The sequence below is a fragment of the Apis laboriosa genome, unplaced genomic scaffold (genome assembly GCF_014066325.1).
Source record: "Apis laboriosa isolate Shangri-la unplaced genomic scaffold, ASM1406632v1 scaffold14_cov150, whole genome shotgun sequence".
Lineage (NCBI taxonomy): Eukaryota > Metazoa > Arthropoda > Insecta > Hymenoptera > Apidae > Apis > Apis laboriosa.
Window position 1 is genome coordinate 1,914,712 of NW_025221798.1, and position 20,768 is coordinate 1,935,479.

A 20,768-nucleotide genomic window follows, 5' to 3' on the forward strand; every position below is an offset into this window, starting at 1 on the left:
TCTAACCACGATGACTAATTCTGTCTATATAGTATCCGTGTCTATTAATTAATCCTTGCTCTTCCTCGAATTCCAACCCTATCTCCACAAAAACAGTCTCAAATGATTTTCTATTTTATTTCAGAAATAAAAGCAAGGAAAAAGCATGCAGGTAAGAAATAATCCGCATGGAATCCGATTTTTACTAATTTAATTGGTAGTTAGTTAGTGCATGCATCGACCAGCTCTGTGAAGTAGTATATACACGTCGATGTTTAGTAGTAGAATGGTTTTAGTAGTAGAATTTTCTTTAAACCTTATTTTATTTTATTTTATTTTTTTCTATCCACAGTATTATCTCTTTAGAACGAAAATGGGAATTTATAAAAAGAATTAGAATATTGGTAACGTAGCACTTTTATTTAGAAATTATTTTCGATACAGGATGATCTTTTTGATTGGAAGGGAGAATTGGAAGATTCAAAAATTCAAAAGAAAAACTTGTAAAAATGCTTCTACCAATCTTCTACCAATTTTCTCCATGTTCACAATCATTCCTCCCAAACTTATGCATCTATCTCCTATACAGGTCTATATCTTACAAATATATCTACACGATTTTTCTTTTAGCTACTTGAAAAACCTCTCTCTTTCTCTCTCTAATTAACAAAAATTTTGTCTAATTTTTTAAAAATTTTCCTATGTAAATATCAAAAAAAAAAAAAAATCTCCAAATGAAAACGATATATATAAGCAAGAGAGACTCATAGTATTCCCTATTATCTAGTTATCCCTAGACTCAATCCTAGATATCTTCACGGTAGATGCATGCAACATAAAAAATGCAAAAAGACAATTTAAAAAAAAAAAAAAAAAGGAAGGTAAACTTGTCGAATAATTTGAAAACGAGATTATACAAGAAAAAGTAGAAAATATTAACATTAACTCGATCAATTTATATTATTTATAAACTGGATAATTAAATTTTCCCAAATCCTTGTCTTTCGAACTACTACTTAAACGTACACACAATGTATAAATACTTCTTTCTACTAATATATTTAATAACTTTTATTAATATTTCGACTTCAATTATCTCTTTATAACGTGTCCACACGTTATAAATTGAAACAAACAAAATATTTCAAATTTGAAAACATTTGAAAAAAAAAAAAGAAAAAAAGAAAAAGTATCCTTTCGACAAGTTCACCAAAAAAGAAAAAAAAAAAAAAGAAAAGAAAAGAGAAAAGTTCGAAGGGAGTGCGCGCGAGAGGATGATTGCAAAGCGGTAACACGATGATTGGTTGAACACGCAGAGAAAGATCTTGGTTTCCTGCGTATTGGCTCGCTGAACGTACGCGTGAAACGTACGACGGAAGCGTTCAGCCAGTTCCTGGGTGTGGCAACTAGCAGCGCCAGCAGCAACCACGAGAAGATACACAAGAGTTGGGGATCGGCGGATAATGTGCAGGTAGAGGAGAAAGGAAGAGCGATCTCGAAAATTGCTCGATACCCACACACACACACACATCCCTCCTCCTTCACTGGTTAACCCTCTATAATTATTCAACCCTTGGACGAAGCACCGATACCACCACATCCATCCATTCATCCCTCCTCTCTTCGACGCATGAATATTATGCGACGAATCTCGTTTAACGCAGAGAAATTATTTTAAGAAAGATAATATTTCGTTTTTAATCCATCGTCTCTATACGGATATTTTTCTAATATTTATTTTCTAATTTCAAAATGATCGCAGTATACGTGATACGAATAATTACAAATAATAGCGGTATATTTAAAATCTGTTTAAAAAATAAGAATAATTATTGTGATATTATTGCTGTCAAAACTTCGTCCAAGGGTTATAAAAAAAAAAAAAAAAAAATACTATGAAAATTAAAAAAAATTCTTTCAAATTTCCTGTTAGTTGGATCAAAAAATGATGCCGCCACCAAAGTACGCGCCTATCAAGAAAAGAAGAAGTCGCCGTGCTCAGGATTTCAGTTCGTTGCGGGAGCACCAAGCTGCCAGTCAACCGACCACTCCACTTCTTCAAGGGAAAGTTCGATCGAGTCAACAGATGCATCGTCGACCAACCTCCACGACAGCCGTCAGTTCTGCAGCTTCCAAAACGCAGCAGAACAACGACTCGGATTCGGATACCGCATGCGGATTCGATTCCGCGTGGAGAGGATCTGCGCAATTGTAGACATAACTCCGACGCGACATCTATCGCGAAAACTTGAGGCTCAAATGCAGAGTTTCTCGATCTTTTCGCCACTTTTTTTAATTATTCGTATGTTCGTAATATAAAATTTTTAAAAATCTAGTAATAACTGGAATGATTGAATTATGTAGATAAAATTACGTATATATTTGATCACATTACGATTAAAAGTTAAAAGAAATTGTAATACGAGGCGATTTATAGATTGAGAAACACTGCTCTAGTGAATCATCGTGTACCTTTGTCTTCTGATCTCTTTAGATAATGATTTTGAAATGATTTTCTAACAGATCGGTTAAAAAAGTTGATGTAGTATATTGAAAAAGACTGAAATTATGATTTAGCGATAATATTTTTGAATATTATGATGAGTTTATAGCAATAGCCAGATAATATGGCCAGATATATTCGGAACATTTTTCTTTACCGGTGATAAGCTTTCCCTATCGATCGACTGATTAAAATAATAAGAGTTTTATAAAGGAATTTATTCTTGATGAAGACTTGCACGCAATGATTTGATTATCGATATTTTCTTACGTTGCAGAGATGCATTCTTTGCTCTAATTATTATTATTATCATGGTTTTTATAAGTGCCTTAATTTAACACTTGAAAGCAATATTTTAGATTTATCGATGCATCTGCACGAAGGCCAAATACATAACATACATAATCCGTCGTAAGCGTGGAAATTACAATTTCTATACAGGGTGTACTACGCACAATTTTATTGTAAAATATTCTATCACTTAAGGAATGTGAATACAATCATTGTACCTAAGTAGTAAAAAGTAGAAATTGCAATATTATGCGTGTTGTTATACTACCGACGAATATATATATTAATTATTCAATTGTAGATTTTTAAATAAATTGTATAAATGTTTAAGATTAAAAATAAATGACGAATTGATTATCTATATTAGATATTTAATTCTCCATTAAGTATTTTGTAAACGCGCCTATGAAAAATCATACACGAGCGCTATCTAGTCAATATCACTGGAAACCAGTTATCCTTGCAATTTTTTAAAATTTTCACTAGATGTCGCTCAATTATATTTCTGGAAATACTTATCCTCTAAGTAAAGACAAAGAACAAACTTGATGCGACATATTTTTTTATAATCTTATCGACGCATGTTCTGAAATACCGATTATCAAAAAATGTTTCTTATGCCCTTTAATATGATTTCTACGTTTTACTAATAATAAAATAAAGATTTTAAAAAAATAATTAAAATTTAGAAAAATTAATAAAAAAACATAATCGCGATTGCAGCCAATTAGCTAATATTATTTTCTATAAAATTATTAATTGTATCACTTGTGATATAATTAGTATATCAAATAATATTTACCCAGGTCTCACCGCGTGGAGATTGCTGCAGATTGGAGACTCATCATAGCCATGTTCCATCCTTCCCTCCTTTTGCGCAAAAAATTATTTTCACATAAAATTCATTCACTCCTTTCGATATACGTTTGCAAAACGTTCAAATCTTTGATCGTTGCGCAAAACAAATAACAAAAGGAGTCGTAAAGAAAACCTGTGTGGAAAACTAAACCTGAAAATTAAATTTATATTAAGATGTACATTTTGCTCGATCAATATTTCACATTTTCATCTACACGAAAATGAAAAATAATTGATAGTTAAAAAGCACAAAAAAAGGGGGGAAAAAATAAGCGAAATAAGCATCCCACAAAGCATTACACTACGTTAATTGTCTAATACCATTATTTCATTTATCTAATTTATATCTTTGATTATGCATGCATAAACACATCATTTCATCAATTTTTTCTTATAAAATATTCACTCGTATCTTATTCTAATTGAAAATAATACATCCAATCACACTCAATATTCCTTCCTAACTATAAATTTGATGCCTATTAAAAATCCTATAATTTTTATAATTCCTACCTATATTTTCTAGACTATATGTAAGATACATAAATAAAATGCAACTGAGAATGTTCAGATACTCAACAATGACTATTGATGGCCAGTCAAGTAGCCAGTCGAGTATCCAAGAATTTGATGGAAGAAAGAGTAGAACGAAAGAATTTAGAAACGATAAATGAATCATTGAGGAATGGGAATAAGTGACGAGGAATTTGAGAACAATATGAGGAAGATTGCAAAGAAGAGCAAAGTTGACATTTAAATCAAAATGATCGAATGTCTACTGTGATCCTACTTATGTAAAAATCTAAATCTAATAAAGATATTTCTTTCTATTACTTTCCAAAGCTTGTCCAAAGCTGAATGGATTCTGAAACAAAATATAGAAAAAAAATTAATATGATTCAACGATAGATAATGATTTTACATGAAATAAAGATCAAATCCCTTTTCTTTTATTCATCTTCTTCAATTCATACCTGTAACAAACTCAATTATAAGATTAGTAATTAAAACAAAAATTAAAAAAAAAAAACTTATGTCTTGAAAAAAACAGATCATCAAAATGTTGTTAAGTAATTCATAATTTTTTATAATTTTGAAAATTAAAAATTTTTTAATTTTAATTTATATGAATCACAATAAATTCTTGCTATATAATTTTAATAATATTTTCAGTAACAAATGTTCCGTTTACAAGGAGATGCTGAAAAGAAGAAAAAAGTAGCCAGAAGGGCTATCAAATTCATCCACTCGATATAAATCCGAACAAACCGTGAGTGGATTTTTTCTCTTTCGCAACACTAATACACTAAATTTATAAAACAAATCGCGAAGAGTGCTCCAATATATTTGCAATGTAATTCTTAATCAACAAAAAAAAAAAAGAAAAAAATGAAGATTCCTGATAGCATATATGCTTAGGTAAGTGGTTATTATTTACGCAACTCTATTAATATTAATTTATGCACTCATATTCAATTGTACGCAACACTAATAATGACGAGTTCATTACAGCCATATCAGACTGCCGTTATTCAACCATTCTTACGCAGCTCTTTCAACTGCATTAAATGATTCAGGAATATCTTCCACAGTGATCGTGGAAGGGCATTGGGCAATTGTATACGCAACACTAATTCAAAAACGCGAATGTATGAACGTAACACTACTTCAAAATGCAAAAGAAAACAATAATATTAATTTTTAATTTAACAAATTTATTATTACTATGAATTCAAAGCTATTGAATTCAAAGAAATTAAATGAAAACTAATATTTTTGCAATAAAATTTTAAATAAAAAAATTATAATTGCAATTAATATTTTAACACGCAACGCTACAGCAAACGCGATTATTATTTTTCCGCAACGCTAATTCAAAAATCGCGACTTGCCCATTAAAATTACATGATGGGCCCGCATGCATCGGCCAGATACAAAAACACACACTACGTATTGCTAAAATGAGCACAGTGACAAGATAGTAACAATGACGTCCCATTCTTTGGACCCGAGAAACAAGATCCAAAAAATGAGAAGCCATTCGTTGCAGCCCTCTTCGTGACAGTTTGTCGGGCCTCTTCGGTCTTCCTCCTTCGGGCGCGATGCCCGCTGAAACTTAAATCTAGGCTCGAGATTCTCTATTCGCGAGTCAAGAAAAAAAAAAGAAAAAAAACTAAATCGCGGAAGCTAAGCGCGCATGGACGATCAACGATCGCAATGATCGTTGCCCGTACACGCGCGGAATCTCGAGCGCGACGTTCGTTTCGAGAAGAAATCGCGACCGCGACCGCGGAATTCGAAAAGTCGATAGACAAAGCCAGAGAAGAGCGACACGCTTCCCTCTTTTCCAGCTTCATCCTCCACTTTTCAAATTGCATTTCCTGAAACAGGTTGTCACGCGAAAACGCGCCTACCCGAGCGGAGACTGTGACAACCTGCCCGGCCCTACCTACTTATCCACTAACATTCGCACCAGAAAGTATGCTACCTATCCTGCCTAACCCTATATTTAAAAATTGGCAAAACAGGCACACCAACACATTCGTTCCAACGATTCTCACGCATAACACTCGGGCGCAAAGAGCCTACACTAGGGAAAGCGTCCCGGGACGCCTCCGACACCCGAGCTTGGCATACGTCTTTCACACTCTAACTTTACGTACCATTTTCCTGAAATCGACTGACGATGGCTAGCGACCATTGCGTGAATCACGAAAAAATCTCGTGTACGTCTCGATTCCAATTGCGAATATTTAAAATCGAAAGAATATACGTGTCTTCTAAAGAAATGATCCTGTTAATCAGGATAGATGGTATAAATTTTAATATCATTATTATAATGTGAAATAATAAGATTAAGGCTAAAATTACTATCGTAAATGTTATATTATAATAATGATTAATAATTGTGAATAGATTAGCGTTTGAAACGACGCAATTCCACAGCCTAACCACATACATACATAATGTGGAAAATACGTCGCGCACGATTCACTAACGCATCGTCAGTCGCTGAAAAATTATTAGAAACTTATAAACTAAAGTCATCGTACCCATTGCCTTTCTCTCATCCAAGTAGCACCTGGGCACGTGAATGAGATCCTGGCAATGGACACGGAAGGGGTTAAATCTGAAAATCCTGAGCTAAAAAAATTTCAATGAATTTTTTTTCTAACGGGCTAATATTCTTTAATTTATGTACTTCTGTTTTATAAGCTTTAAATAAATGAATCTACTTTAATGAATCTTTAATAATAAAAAATTTTGAAAATTTAATATTAAACAAATAAAAATATCAATGATGAAAAAGGAATTTATTTATAATTATTTATAACAATATGAATATTAAAATTTAATAATCAATGAATCTAATTAAACTATTAATGGAAATAAACCTCAGGCGATTCCTTGATCAAAGTATATATTCGAAAAATACAAAAATAGTGTTCAAAATCTATTGCTTTGATTCCGAAATCTGCCTGTCGCGAAATGTCTTCTTGCGCATAAAATTTCATATATTTTTGAACGAAAGAAATATTTATTTCTATTATTTTTAATATTTTAAAATCCAATAATTAAATCGCATGATACATTATCGTGAAAAATGAATTAAAAAATGAATTATTGAATTAAATGAATTATCGTATTAATGATAATAGTTAAATTTTATAACTGCAATAATTGCAACGAAGTCGGATGATGTCCGACTTCTTTGCTATTTTGTCATTTTCAATCAATTTAATTATTATTAATTAAAATATACGTGTCTCGTACACAAATATTCGCATAAATATTTGATTCTGCGAATATGATATATAAAATTTATTAATTAAAAATTTATTATCGATTTCTTTCAGTTTGTATCATTTATTATTATCAATAGAACATTATAGATGATTCAAAGACGCGATGCACAAGAAAACCTAGCCTGAACTAATAAATAAAACACGTAAAAAGAAAATGTTACTATTCACGGGTATAATGAATACCCGTGGTCACTGTGCTCGTGCAAAATTCTACGTATACAACCAGTTACCCGTGTCGTTTCGGACCTTTTGTCCTACGACATGATTGAGTAACTGGAGGAATCAAAATACATGCGACTCACCGTTTGATGCGAAGGATCTGCCATGGATGCTGTAGTAACGACATAAGAAGTCGTCAAGCTTTCAAGTAGGAGGATGAAAACTGTAAAAAAAATTAAATATTTTAATTCAAAATACAGTAGATTTTAGTATTAATTATTTAAGTGAGGAAGGATAAAAATTTATATTAATAGAAAATATAGAAAGATAATTACCTCTTCGCGTGAATGGATGTTCACATTATGCTCTTGAAAGGAGCACTGATTCTACCCTGTACGAAAACGAATATTTAAACAAAAAGAAAAATAAATAAAAGACTATTAACGCGTTTAAATTATAATCCACGAAAAAACACTGCTTCTAATTTCGCGAATGGCTATTATAAATAAATTGAATTAGAGCAGTTGTGCTCTAAAAAATATTGATAATACTATTTCGAAGCAAACACTGAATCTATTGACCGCATTGCGCGCGGTAAAATTTTCTGAAAATAAAATTAATATATAGGACTACGAAAAAGGACTACTAATATTGAAATAATATTTTCTTCTTTTTTCTATCGAGTCATTTTGTTTCAGAAAATATTATTTTTCTGAAATTTTAAACTAATATTTTACTAACTAAAATTTTTCAATAAAGAAATGAATTACTTAACAACGATCAATAACAATCCAATAAAAATGCATAAATACATACATAATATCAAATTTTATCACATTTCTATGAAAAAGCATGATAGCGTCCATATTGAAATTTTTCCCGCCTTCAAAATTATTCCAGCAAGTAGCCAATAATCTGTATAATCTGTATAAAATAAAATGAAAACTTTCAAATGAATCTATATATAGATTTTATTCTATAAATCAATTATATTAAAATAAAACAATAATTACACAGAAATTTAATTTTAAAAAGTCAGAAAATGATTTATTTGTAATTCTAACCTCAAATGTACGAATAAAAAAAAATTAATTTATCATTCAAAAAATTTTCAATTATATATAATAAACACGTATTAATTGACTCGTATAAATGTAGGAATGATAAAAAATAACTATGTAAGTGAAACTATTCGAAAAATCAATTACATACCTCGAGAAAAACAGATGCGTATTAACACCACAATTAACGACACTACAATGGCGTCACGATTTCGAGTATCGAAATTAGGAAAGATTTCGATTATCGAAATTAGGAAAGAGTTCGATGTTCGATAGTTCGATGACAAATCCTATATAATATAAATATAATAATCAATTATATATTAATTAATTATATTAAAATAAAATAATTATTAATTATATCATAATTAAACGATAATCTAGCTGAAATATTATTTTAGAAAATCATAATATGATTTATTTGCAACCTTAACCCTCAAATGTATCAATAAAAAATAAAGAAAAAAAATAATTTACCACTCAAAGAATCTTCAATTATATGTAATAAACATGTATTAATTGACTCGTGTGAAAGTATGAATGATAAAAAATAGCTATAGTAGTAAAACTATTCCAAAAACCAATTACATACCTTGAGAAAAAAAGATGCATCTTAACACCACAATTATAAACACTACAATGATGCCACAATTTCGATTATCGAAATCAGGAAAGGATTCGATATGTTCGATAATTCGACAAGTCCTATATATAATATAAATATAATATCAATTATATTAATTAAAGTAAAAAAATTATCAATTACATTAAAATTGAACGATAATCAAGCTGAGATATTATTTTAGAAAGTCATAATATGACTTATTTGCAAATTTAACCCTCAAATGTATGAATGAAGAATAAAAAAAAAAAATAATTCACTCAAAGAATTTTTAATTCAATCGAATAGATTCTAGAGAAAAAGATGCGTATTAATACCACAATTATTAAAATCGACACTGCAATAATGCCACGATTTCGATTATCGAAATAGAAATCAAGAAAAGATTCGATATTTCGATAATTCGACATCGTTCGATAATTCGACATCGTTCGATAATTCGACAATAAATCATATATATAATATATATTTATTAAATATACTATATCAATTATATAATATACATTAATTAATTATATTAAAATAAAATAATAACCAATTATATTAAAATTAAATTATAACTAAGCTAAAATTCAATTTTATAAAATCATAATATTATAAGTTAATAAGTTAACAATATTGTAAGTTGTAATTCTAACCTTCAAATAGATTTAATAAAGAAAAAAGAATATTTTACCTCTCAAAAAATTTTCAATTACAATAAACACATATTAATTAAATATACAAATGATAAAAAATAATTATGAAAGTAAAACTATTCAAAAATATCAATCATATTTCAAGAAGAAAACATGCCATTTTAACACCACAATTATCGATACTACAACACTACAATGATGCTTCACAGCACGATTTCAATTATCGAATTATTACAAATTAGGGAAAAAAGCATATTCGATAATTTAAGAACAAATCGAAACATATCGAGCACAAACGTAAATGCTTAATTTCTTGTAAAATTGAACTATAAAAAATGTATTCAACTTTGAGCAAAACAATCAAAAAAAAATATTATATAAAATTATATAATTAAATATTTATATACATAAATAATATAAAGAAATGCATTTAAAATAAGAACGTATCGCTGAAATAATTTAATTTAAAATAAAATTAATTATTATATATTCGTTTCAATATAAATAAAGAAATAGTAGAAATTCTATGTACATCTATTTTTGTAAAAAGGATATAAAATACCTGATGTAACAAGAAAATCGTCCATGATAATGCATAATGCACAATAAATCATTATTTCTTCGAAATTATATGTGCAATTGAATAATAAACTCTAATAAGAATTAAAACTGTATAATAAATGTATTAAAATTATAATAAAATAAAGCAATAATTGAATTGAAATCTTAACTGAAAAGCTTATAATATAATAAAAGTTACCGATAACCTTAACAGTCAAATAAATTGACTAGAATCGAAGGAAAGAATATAAAAAAATTTTTTAAATTTGTTAATTTCGTTATCAGAATTTTGGAAAAATTATTAATTAAATAAAAATATACTAAATTACAAAATAAATAAAAAATAAGAATTAGAATATACGAATATCGAAATATTTCTAGTTACTATGCCCTCTAGACATCTAAATAGTAAACCAATCATCAAATTAAAAAACATACAACTTATCTTTTATAGATAATACACTAATCAAGAAAGATGCAATAAAAATTTTTTATTTTTCAATAAATATGATGAAATATGTAGATATGGGTGAATGAATGGAATCAATTATCATATTCGTAAATAAACATGTTTAAAAAATTTATATATAAATAAATATAGTGTTAATATTCGCAAATTAAGCATATATTTTTTTTAACACGAAGTTTGTTGCATATAAATTATGCATAAAACACACATGGCTCCGCTACGTCGAAACACTACCGCGGTTAAAATGGAACTGGCGTGTAGCGTCTCCCCACTCGGTAACTGTTGCTTGGCGTACAAGGTTATGCGTCGACTACTGTATCGATAACGGCGTAAGTAGTTGTCTGTATACAATTTTTAAAATATATTATTATTAAAATATTACAATTTTCAATATTCTTTTAATATTTTATTAACTTTGTATTAATATAATATAATAATTTATAATATTATAATTAAACTTATTAACAAATTTTTTATTACAAATAATTTATTAATTTTAAAAATAATTTAATAATATTTTAATTTACTGAAATTTATTATTCTGAAAATACTTTTATTTATATTTGTAAACTTTTATTCTTAATTTTTACATATTGAATGATACAAAAAAATAGTGAATGATATATCTATTTTATATCTAGTCTATGGTCATATGATACCAAATTTCATGTATATTATATTTATTCTATATGAATATATATAAATCTTATGTGTTATGTGTATAAGATATTGAAATTTTGTTAATATTAATATTATCTCATTATTATCTTAAAATTTATTTCATTTTTCATATATTGTATTAATAAATTTTTCTTTATATATAAATCAAGTATGTACAATGTAAATGTAAACTAATTTTAGAAATTTAACCTTATATAAAATAATATTTTTATTTTATATTCTATTCAAATGAAAAAATTATTTGAATCTGAAGTAGATTCAAATCGTTTTCTAATTATATTAATTTAGATATTTCATATTTTTTTATATAAAAAGAAAGTTATTTTTTGTTAAGCATGTATGATATATGTCATCCTAGTGTAAGTATAGTAATATTTAAATAATTTTCAAAAATATAATAAATTTAAAACTAATATATTTTAATATTATTAGTATTATCATATTGGAAAATTAGGCTGTACTGATCCTATAAAGATAAGCACAACATTTTATGTTTACATCGAGCTATGTGAAGGTAAGTAAATAAGATCAAAATATAATTTACAAATTAATTTTCTCTAATAATTATTAATTATATTTAGCAAAGAGATATTGGGAAGTCAATTACAAATATAATGAAAATTTAGATTTATTATATTTAGAAGTAAAAAAAAATAAAACTTCTCAAACAGAAATATATGTACCTTGGCCTACATCATGTAATATTTCTCTTAAAATAATAGAGAAGATACAAGAAGGTTTAAATGTTGAACAGTAAGAATAAAATTATAGATAATAAAATTTAAGAGTTATATAATCATAATCCATAAATTGATTTACATATTTTCTAATAGGATAACTTTTGTTTTTAAACTTGAAGACAGTACAAGCATTTTTTATAAAGCTACTAAAGGTCTTGTGAAACCCATTGATCCAGAAACAAGTAAATTAATGAAAGAAAAAGAAGAAAAAAAGTTAAATTTAGAAAAAGAAATAAGAAAAAATACTTCTTATTTATATGAATTAGCCAAATCCTTAGATAAAAAAGATACTAATGAAGATAGTGATGTAAGCCATAACAATAAAGTAATGGATTCTGATGTAAGTCATAATGATAAAATAACAGACAAATAAAATTAATTTTATTTTATTTACTTATTACTTTATTTAATCTTCATATTTTAATTCTATCAAATTTTCCAAAAAGGATTAAAAAAATATGAAATTGTCACATTTCTTTTAAATGTTTATTATTTATATATATTTGAAAGTAATTATTATTTATATATTTAAAATATGTAAAGTTTAGAAGTGCTACTAAAAATATATAACTACTTAAAATGATATGTATTAAGCTGCCACTTGCAAATGTGAATATTAAATAAATTATTGCTTAATGATATATTATAAGCATTTTCTATCATGTCACTATCTATATGATTTAGTAAACACTGCAAGTATGAGGCACATGCTGTTTCATTATTCTTAACTACAGATAAATATTTTAAACGATCTAAATTAAGGTTAAAATTTAATAGTGTTACGATATTTTGTATGTATAAAAATACGTAACGAAAGTATATTTTAATAAATCTACTTTGAATTTTCAAAATAAATCTATCTACAAAAAAATTTACGACACTTGTATCATACATATACATCTTTGAATTAGTATTTTTTGGACGCACTTCATTTTTAATATCGTAGTACATATAAAGAACATTGCTTCCATAAAAGCTACTTATGTATACATCTTAATGTAACATTTTTTAAATGTTTATAATATATATATCTACCATTTATGTATATGTATATATATATATATATATATATATATATATGTCTTAAATATTATAGAGTATATCATTAATATATATTGACAAGAAAATATTGATTAATAAAAAGTGACTTATTTTTTATTAAAGTGTGTTGTTTGACAGTTCAACACATGAAAATATAATGTTTTAAATATAAAATATAAAAATAAATATTTTCTTTAATTTTTAACAAAACAATATATTTTTTTTTATTTTTATTACGAATATTTTGAAAATTTAATCCAATTTATAATATTTTATTTTTATTTAAATAGAAATGTTTAATAGACAACGAAAATAAATATCCAAATGTTCCTATATTTTCCCATATTTTCTTGTCCATTATACAATGTAAAGATATATAATTATAATATTTGTATATATTTTAACTAAAATCATGTATCATAATTATTTAACTAGATTTTAAGATCTACATATGAGAACTGTATAAAAACAGGCACATTAGGAATAATGTGTTACATGAGCACCTTTGTAAATAGGTTTTCATTTCTAATATACAAGGTCTCTGTATAAAATAGTTACCAAACGGTTATTAATTTATTAGTGCATTAAGGCAACTAGAATTCGAGATGTACTCGAAACTATCACAAATGACATGATTAGTTTTTTGTTTTACAATTTTAAATACTGTTTTTAAGAATATGATTAATGATTTCAAGCTTATATGACTAAAATTAAAATATAAGAAAATTTCAAATGAAACCATTTGATATTGCTATCACAATAATCTAATCATTAATAATCAACCATTTATATTATTCTTTTTTGGATATATTTTAAACAAATATTGTTTTACAAAAGTATAATTTAAATTTATAAATAATTTTAAAAATACTGTAATAGGTTCCATTTAAAAAATTCTTTTATACATAAAATTTGCAACTGTTAAATGAACAAACTTCATGAATCAATAATATTGTTACAAGATAAATTATTATTATTATATGCATGTGATTCTTAATGTTAAATAATGTATTATATACTGTTATTAATATTTTTGAAAATAATTTATGCGGAAATAATAAATTTACTGTTTTAAATAAGCTCAAATATAATATGAAAGAAAGAATTTCTAAAATGACATTGATATAATGTTAGTACAAAACACTATCAAATATAAGTAACATATAATGTATACATTTGTGATGATTGTATAAGATATTCATACTCATTCACAAAACCAAAAATATATTTAAAAAATATGAGTAAATTGTAGTGATGTTTAGAATAAAAAATATGTAAATGTAAATATAATTATTAACAGTATGCTAAATATGAACTTGGGATATTATGTCCGATACAGTGTTAGATATCAGACTAAACTATGTTGTATTCATAAATCTTATGAATTATTATTTTTCAATGTTTGGTTATATATTTACAAGGTATAGCACTAGAACACCACAAGTATTCTATCACATACTGAAAACATGAAAATAAGTAACTATGTAATGCATACAAATGGATAAAGGAGATTATAGGAATTAAACCTGCAAAAATTGTTGATTAAGAAAAATTGATATAGTTAAATTGTCAAATTAAATGTAACAACTGGTCTTAATTTCTGGTCGTATTAATGATTAGGTACACATGACTAATATAATTAAAGCGCCCAGTGTTTTCTTGTGATTATATAGATCAACACTGTTATACATAGTGCCATTTCTTCATTCAATTCACTATCACATGAGCATGAGCAAATATTAAGTGCATTTAAAAGTTTTATATTTCATTATAAATAAAAAATAATTATTTTACAAAAAAAAAAAAATCAATTATAAAATCATTGTTTTATAATCATTTTTTTTGTAAAATAATGGAGTCTACTTATAATGAAATTTATTAAAACTTTTTCAAGCACCTAATATAACTATGTTTTGATTTATTTTCTGCACTTTATGAATCATATATTTTTATACAGTAAATATTCTTTATTTTAAATGAATGATCGTAGAATACTTGTAAAATAATTACTATACATAAAAATGAATGTGCTAAGTAAAAGTAGTCAAAATTTCAAATAAATATTCTTTCGAATATTTGGTCAATATTTTGAATCATTATTATGAGATCTAATGATTTATAATTAAATGATATAAATCTTTATAAATTTAGGTTCCAAACTGTAGTTTTATATCAAAATATTAACATATTATAAAAGTGCTTATACAATTTATGTTTTACTGCTGGTCTTCCACTTGATTACTTCAAGTGTGTCAAATAATTATAATTATTTATATATTGGAAACAATTGTGATAAATGTATAACTACAAGTTAATCTGACATTCATACATATTAGTTAAAAACCTGAGATTCGTATGTTGTTGAACATAATTTTTTTAATTCTATATGTCTGATTATATCATGATATTAAAAATAAAACATCTGTACAATACATAACATTATGAAATGTGGAACATATTTTGAAAATTAAACAAATATATAATCATCGGTGTTATTAATTGCGATTTGATTGCCCCTAAAATTGAAAATATATTAAAACGCTAAATAATTTGCGTATCAAATTTAACAAAAAAATGATTAACATAATTATGGCTAGCACCAATCAGCCATATACGTAAAATCTTTAAATAGACTTTGTTCTAAATCACTAAGTGGTCTAGGATCTTTAGGTGGAGTTAATTGAGGTTTTTCTGATGTAAATTCTTCATCAAAATTACTGACATCTTCCACAGAATGCTGAAACACAAATATAATATAAGTATAATATTTATTGAATATTCTTATCAACATAAAAAAAATAATTAAAAATAATTAATACTTACAATTACTGGAACAAATGGTGGTTTTACACGTCTTAGAAGTAAATCATCCCAAGCTATATGCCTAAAGAATGCTTGTTTCTTAACATCTTCTGCATCTCTTTCACTACTACCTAATCTTCTATCAGGATTTTTCCTTAATAACTATATTTAATAAATAAGAAAATAAATAAGAAAATTATTTCAATATTTATCAATAAAATATATATATGTATATAAGAAATTAATATTTTACCCTCCGCATTATCGCAATTGCTTCTAAAGAAAGAAACCGCGGATAACGAACTTCATCATTCACGATGGAATCAAATACTTCTTCTTCATCATCACCAGGAAATGGTGACTATATAAAAGAGCAATAATTAGTAATTATCATATATAATTAATAATTATCATATATAATTAAAAAAAAAAATTGAATATTACTTACTTCACCAACAAGCATTTCAAATATTAATACACCAAGACCCCACCAATCAACCGCCCGCGTATATGATGTTTCAGTAAGCACTTCAGGAGCTAAAAATTCTGGAGTACCACAAAATGTTCCTGTTCTATCTCCATATCCCATTCCCTCTTTGCACAAACCGAAATCCGCAATTTTTACATATCCCTCTGTATCCAATAATAAATTATCTAATTTTAAATCTCTGTAAATTGAATGAAATTATCGTCATTTATTTGATATAATTATTTATATATTTGATATAAATTAATCGTATGATTATTTAAATATCTACCGATAAATAATTCGACTTTCATGCAAATATTGCAACCCTAATACAACACAAGCTGAATAAAATACAGCTCGTGGCTCTCCAAATACATCCGCGTGTATATGCATCATAAGATCTCCTCCAGCTGCATATTCCATTACAAAGCACACATGTGCCTATAGAAATAAAAATTTAATACTGATATTCTGATCAAAAAATTTATTTTAAAAATAATTAAAAAGATATATACCTCAGTTTGAAAACAAGCAAAAAGATTTACAAGGAAAGGATGACGTGTAGCATTGGCGACTTCAAATATTCTCTTCTCTGAAAGTAAAGATTCTACTTCATCTCTCGCTATTATGTCTCCTTTTTTCAACGCTTTTATTGCGAAGTATTCTCCTGTATTTCTATATTGCGATAGAATTACTTTTCCGAAATGACCGCGGCCAAGAACAGAGAGTAGTCTAAAATTATCTATGGTCATTCCAGTAAGTTGCGAATGTCTTCTAGATTCGTAGGCACTGTCTCTGTATTGAGAAGGCTTATTCGGCATTTCGTATACAACCTATAATCATTAAAACGTTCAGCTTGAAATATCGTGTTTATCATAAGATAATGACTGCACATTTATATTACTTATTTTTATATTAATTGATAGTATGGAAAGCTGTTATTTAATTATCATATATGTTGGATATTTGTTAATAATAATAATAATTTTAATCCAATACATACATTATTAATGTATTTTTTTTTAAAAAATATGTTTTATATTTAATATTTTTCTATCTTAAGAGAAAAAAAAAACCTAAAACTGTTGAATAATTAAGTATTGCGCCATTAATGGCCAAGATATAGATATGTAACATACAAAGTACATAGTTATTTACAAGTTTAGTATTATAAAGCCTTGATACATAATATGCAAATACGATCATGCGAAAAAAATTGATTACATGCTTTTAATGAGAAAACCATTAAAATAATAAAAAATAAGTTACTTTAATAAACAAAATTACAATAACTTAAAAAAACAATTTTATATTCAATATGTTAGTAATAAAGAAGCATAAAAATTAAAATCATGTAAATAAATAAAGCTGTGTGTATTGGAGGTATATACCTCATCTTCAGGAAACTCGACGACAGGTTGGGGCGAGGGTGTGCGTGGAGAGGGTGGTGCAATCAGCACAGGACGAGGCTCTGTTACAAGAGGCCTCAAATTTGCCCCCTGAGGACCCCCCTTTTCTTCGTTGTGCAGGAAATCAAACTCCCTTAATGCACTCTGTAACTACATCACTATCTGCTTAGCTCTAAAAGCTACTTTAGATTGCAATATATTTCAAACTGTAACGTACCAAAGTCTTATGTAATAGAATTAAGATAGATATTATTAAATTGATATTATAAATTTGAAAAAATAAATTGATTCAATTATTGAAGGGAGTTTGCTGCAAATTTGTTGAAGGGATACTATATATTGCACAATGCACGTTACGCATTGCATATTGGTGCTAAACATTGTGGAAACGACTATGCATAAAAAAGCTAAGAATTAAAAAAATATAATATAAATTTAACAAAAAAGAAAAAAAAGAAAAAATGAATAAAAGATTTGTATATTTTAAGCATATAAAAAAAATTGCCTTTTATAAATCGCGTTCTACTATTAAAAAGATATATTATAATATTATTATAATATTACTATTATAATACTACTATATTAAAGATATATTTATAGCTATCTTCGAAGCAATATCTTACGCAATTGACAATATATCAAGTATTCTAACATGCCTTGACAAAATATATAATACTATGTACAAATATTAGCCAATATATCGATTCAATTATCTATGTATAATATATTGTATGAGTTCTACATGATTTTTACCCATAACCAGTGTACCAATCCCTAAACCTTTCAAGTAAAAGAAAATACTAGATAGTTTCAAAATACTTTATAACAAGATGGATAATTATGATATCGCTAAGAAGGTTCAATATAGTTCAATATAGTGTAAAACTTAATAGGAACTCTCTTCTATATAACACTTTGATAAATATAACAGAAAGAAAAAAAAATTTAAAAGATAATATAAATTTCATATAACTTACTTCTTGATCTAATTTTGGTGGTGGTGGAGGTGCGGGCATTGAAGGTTTTTTTGTAATTGTGGGTGGTGGAGGTGGTGGATGTTCTGGAGGACGTGGTAATGTAGGACTACTAGAAGTCGATAATCCTAATGGTCTAGCGCCTCCTAAGCCTCCTTTCTCCGGATCAGGTAACTCTCCGGGTGTTTCCGGTTTATCTTCTACCGAAGTATCAAAAACAAGTTGTAAAGGTTGTGGGCCTACAAATAAAAATTTGTACAACGTTAAAATTTGTAAAGGACACAATCAAGAATATATAATTGTACCTGATGGTGGGCTTTCAGAATTTCTTGAATTGTGCAATGAAGGAGCTGCCGATCGTTTCAAAAGTCTACCCCAAGTTGCAACATTGATGTTCATTTGATTAGCTCTTGGGAAATTTTTCACTTGTTGTTTAAAGATCTTGCGTTGACGTTGTAATTTAGGTTTTCTCGAAATCATAGGATTCAAGAATTTAATTTCCGCGAAAAGAAGACCTTGCGGTTCCAATTGCAGAGCCATTCCGTGTCTCACATCATCGATAAACTCTTCTAAACGTAAAAATTTTATAGCACAAAGAGATCTCCAATCTTTCCAATAAATGCCTATTTCAAGTTCTCTCGACTTATCTAGTTCAATGGAAAACCTACAAAAATGATGTAGGCATATATTTTGACATATTTATATAATGTCTTTAAAATGATAATATATACAGATGATATCTCTCACAAAAATAATATTGTATACGATATAAAAAAATACCTTTGATCCCAAGCTTGTTGAGAGCACGGTCGCCAACTAGTCTGTCCTACTGTTTGGTTGTCCAGTTTAATAACTGCCATAATATCATCTGTAACATACAAGGAGAAATTAATTTTAACATTCAATTCCTAATTTTATAATATTATGTAATTCCTAAAAAAAAAAAAAAAAAAAAAATACTCACTACTTGTTTCATCTTTAACACTATACGATTTGCTCGAACTACGTCCTGTAACCCCTTTAACAAAACTGCGTAGATCTGGACTTGCTGGATGTTCTCTTCTTGTGCGACCAGGCACTTCTTCCGCTAGATCTTGACATCCCATTAACCTTACCTAAAATTTCAAGTGAATATATTCATTTGTCATCGCATAAAGATTACACGAGATTATCATTATTTAAATTACCTCTAATTGTCCAGTAACGGCAGCACATCTTGAAACCGAAGCAGGCACCGTAGCTTTACCCTCCAGAGGGCCGCGAAATGGTTGTAACGACGTGTAAGTTACAGGAACCGGGCTAGCTGATTGCACACTAGCCAATTCTCTCTTCAATTGAGCAGCAGTACCACTGTCAGGTGGTAATTCTTGTCTTCTGAGTTCAAGGGATAATCTCAGCAGATCCAACTTTCTACTCGATTCTGCAAGACTTGCTTGAGCCTGAAGTAATTCAAAAGATGATAAAAAAAACGAAACGTAAACTTGAATAAATTTTTATAATGGTAGAAATAATTGATTCAAGTGTGATTACTAATATAATCAACATTTATTAACAGCATTAACAGCATAAATAATTGTATTTATTTGTTAGCTTACATAAATGCTTTATATTCAGCAGAATGTTTTAGCAATTTATAACAATCATAAATAGAAAAAGATAATGAGTATGGAATACGATATTGTACTCAATAAATATAACTTAACAC

At 27.2% G+C, this 20,768-nt stretch overlaps 3 protein-coding genes across 10 annotated transcripts in view; 2 read left to right on the forward strand and 1 right to left on the reverse strand.

Annotated features, from left to right (window-relative positions):
• The window catches only part of LOC122710707 (ankyrin repeat domain-containing protein SOWAHB), a 163,213-nt gene extending 160,086 nt beyond the window's left edge, over positions 1-3,127 (forward strand). For 4 of the 5 annotated variants that reach the window (XM_043928735.1, XM_043928736.1, XM_043928737.1 and 1 more), the window contains 3 exons: positions 125-151; positions 1,296-1,450; positions 1,913-3,127. In XM_043928735.1, the coding sequence (XP_043784670.1) occupies positions 125-151; positions 1,296-1,450; positions 1,913-2,194 (464 nt within the window). In that variant the 3' untranslated portion in view covers positions 2,195-3,127. The remainder of the gene's footprint in view (positions 1-124; positions 152-1,295; positions 1,451-1,912) is intronic. The other variant, XR_006345985.1, reaches the window with a different exon arrangement.
• Positions 3,128-11,691: 8,564 nt separating this feature from the next.
• Positions 11,692-12,757, forward strand: LOC122710648. Its single transcript, XM_043928625.1, has 4 exons — positions 11,692-11,987; positions 12,061-12,142; positions 12,210-12,381; positions 12,462-12,757. Exons 1-4 carry the CDS (start codon positions 11,964-11,966, stop codon positions 12,739-12,741), a joined length of 558 nt encoding a protein of 185 aa, XP_043784560.1. The 5' UTR covers positions 11,692-11,963; the 3' UTR covers positions 12,742-12,757.
• Positions 12,758-15,484: 2,727 nt separating this feature from the next.
• Positions 15,485-20,768, reverse strand: part of LOC122710717 (serine/threonine-protein kinase N) — a 33,265-nt gene continuing 27,981 nt past the window's right edge. For 2 of the 4 annotated variants that reach the window (XM_043928754.1, XM_043928752.1), the window contains exons 7-18: positions 20,251-20,502; positions 20,028-20,178; positions 19,844-19,931; positions 19,369-19,727; positions 19,067-19,302; positions 18,072-18,239; positions 17,196-17,513; positions 16,970-17,121; positions 16,660-16,879; positions 16,465-16,572; positions 16,233-16,373; positions 15,485-16,146 (exon numbers count right to left, since the gene is read on the reverse strand). In XM_043928754.1, coding sequence (XP_043784689.1) covers positions 16,003-16,146; positions 16,233-16,373; positions 16,465-16,572; positions 16,660-16,879; positions 16,970-17,121; positions 17,196-17,513; positions 18,072-18,239; positions 19,067-19,302; positions 19,369-19,727; positions 19,844-19,931; positions 20,028-20,178; positions 20,251-20,502 — 2,337 coding nt within the window. In that variant the 3' untranslated portion in view covers positions 15,485-16,002. The remainder of the gene's footprint in view (positions 16,147-16,232; positions 16,374-16,464; positions 16,573-16,659; positions 16,880-16,969; positions 17,122-17,195; positions 17,514-18,071; positions 18,240-19,066; positions 19,303-19,368; positions 19,728-19,843; positions 19,932-20,027; positions 20,179-20,250; positions 20,503-20,768) is intronic. The other 2 variants (XM_043928753.1, XM_043928755.1) reach the window with 2 other exon arrangements.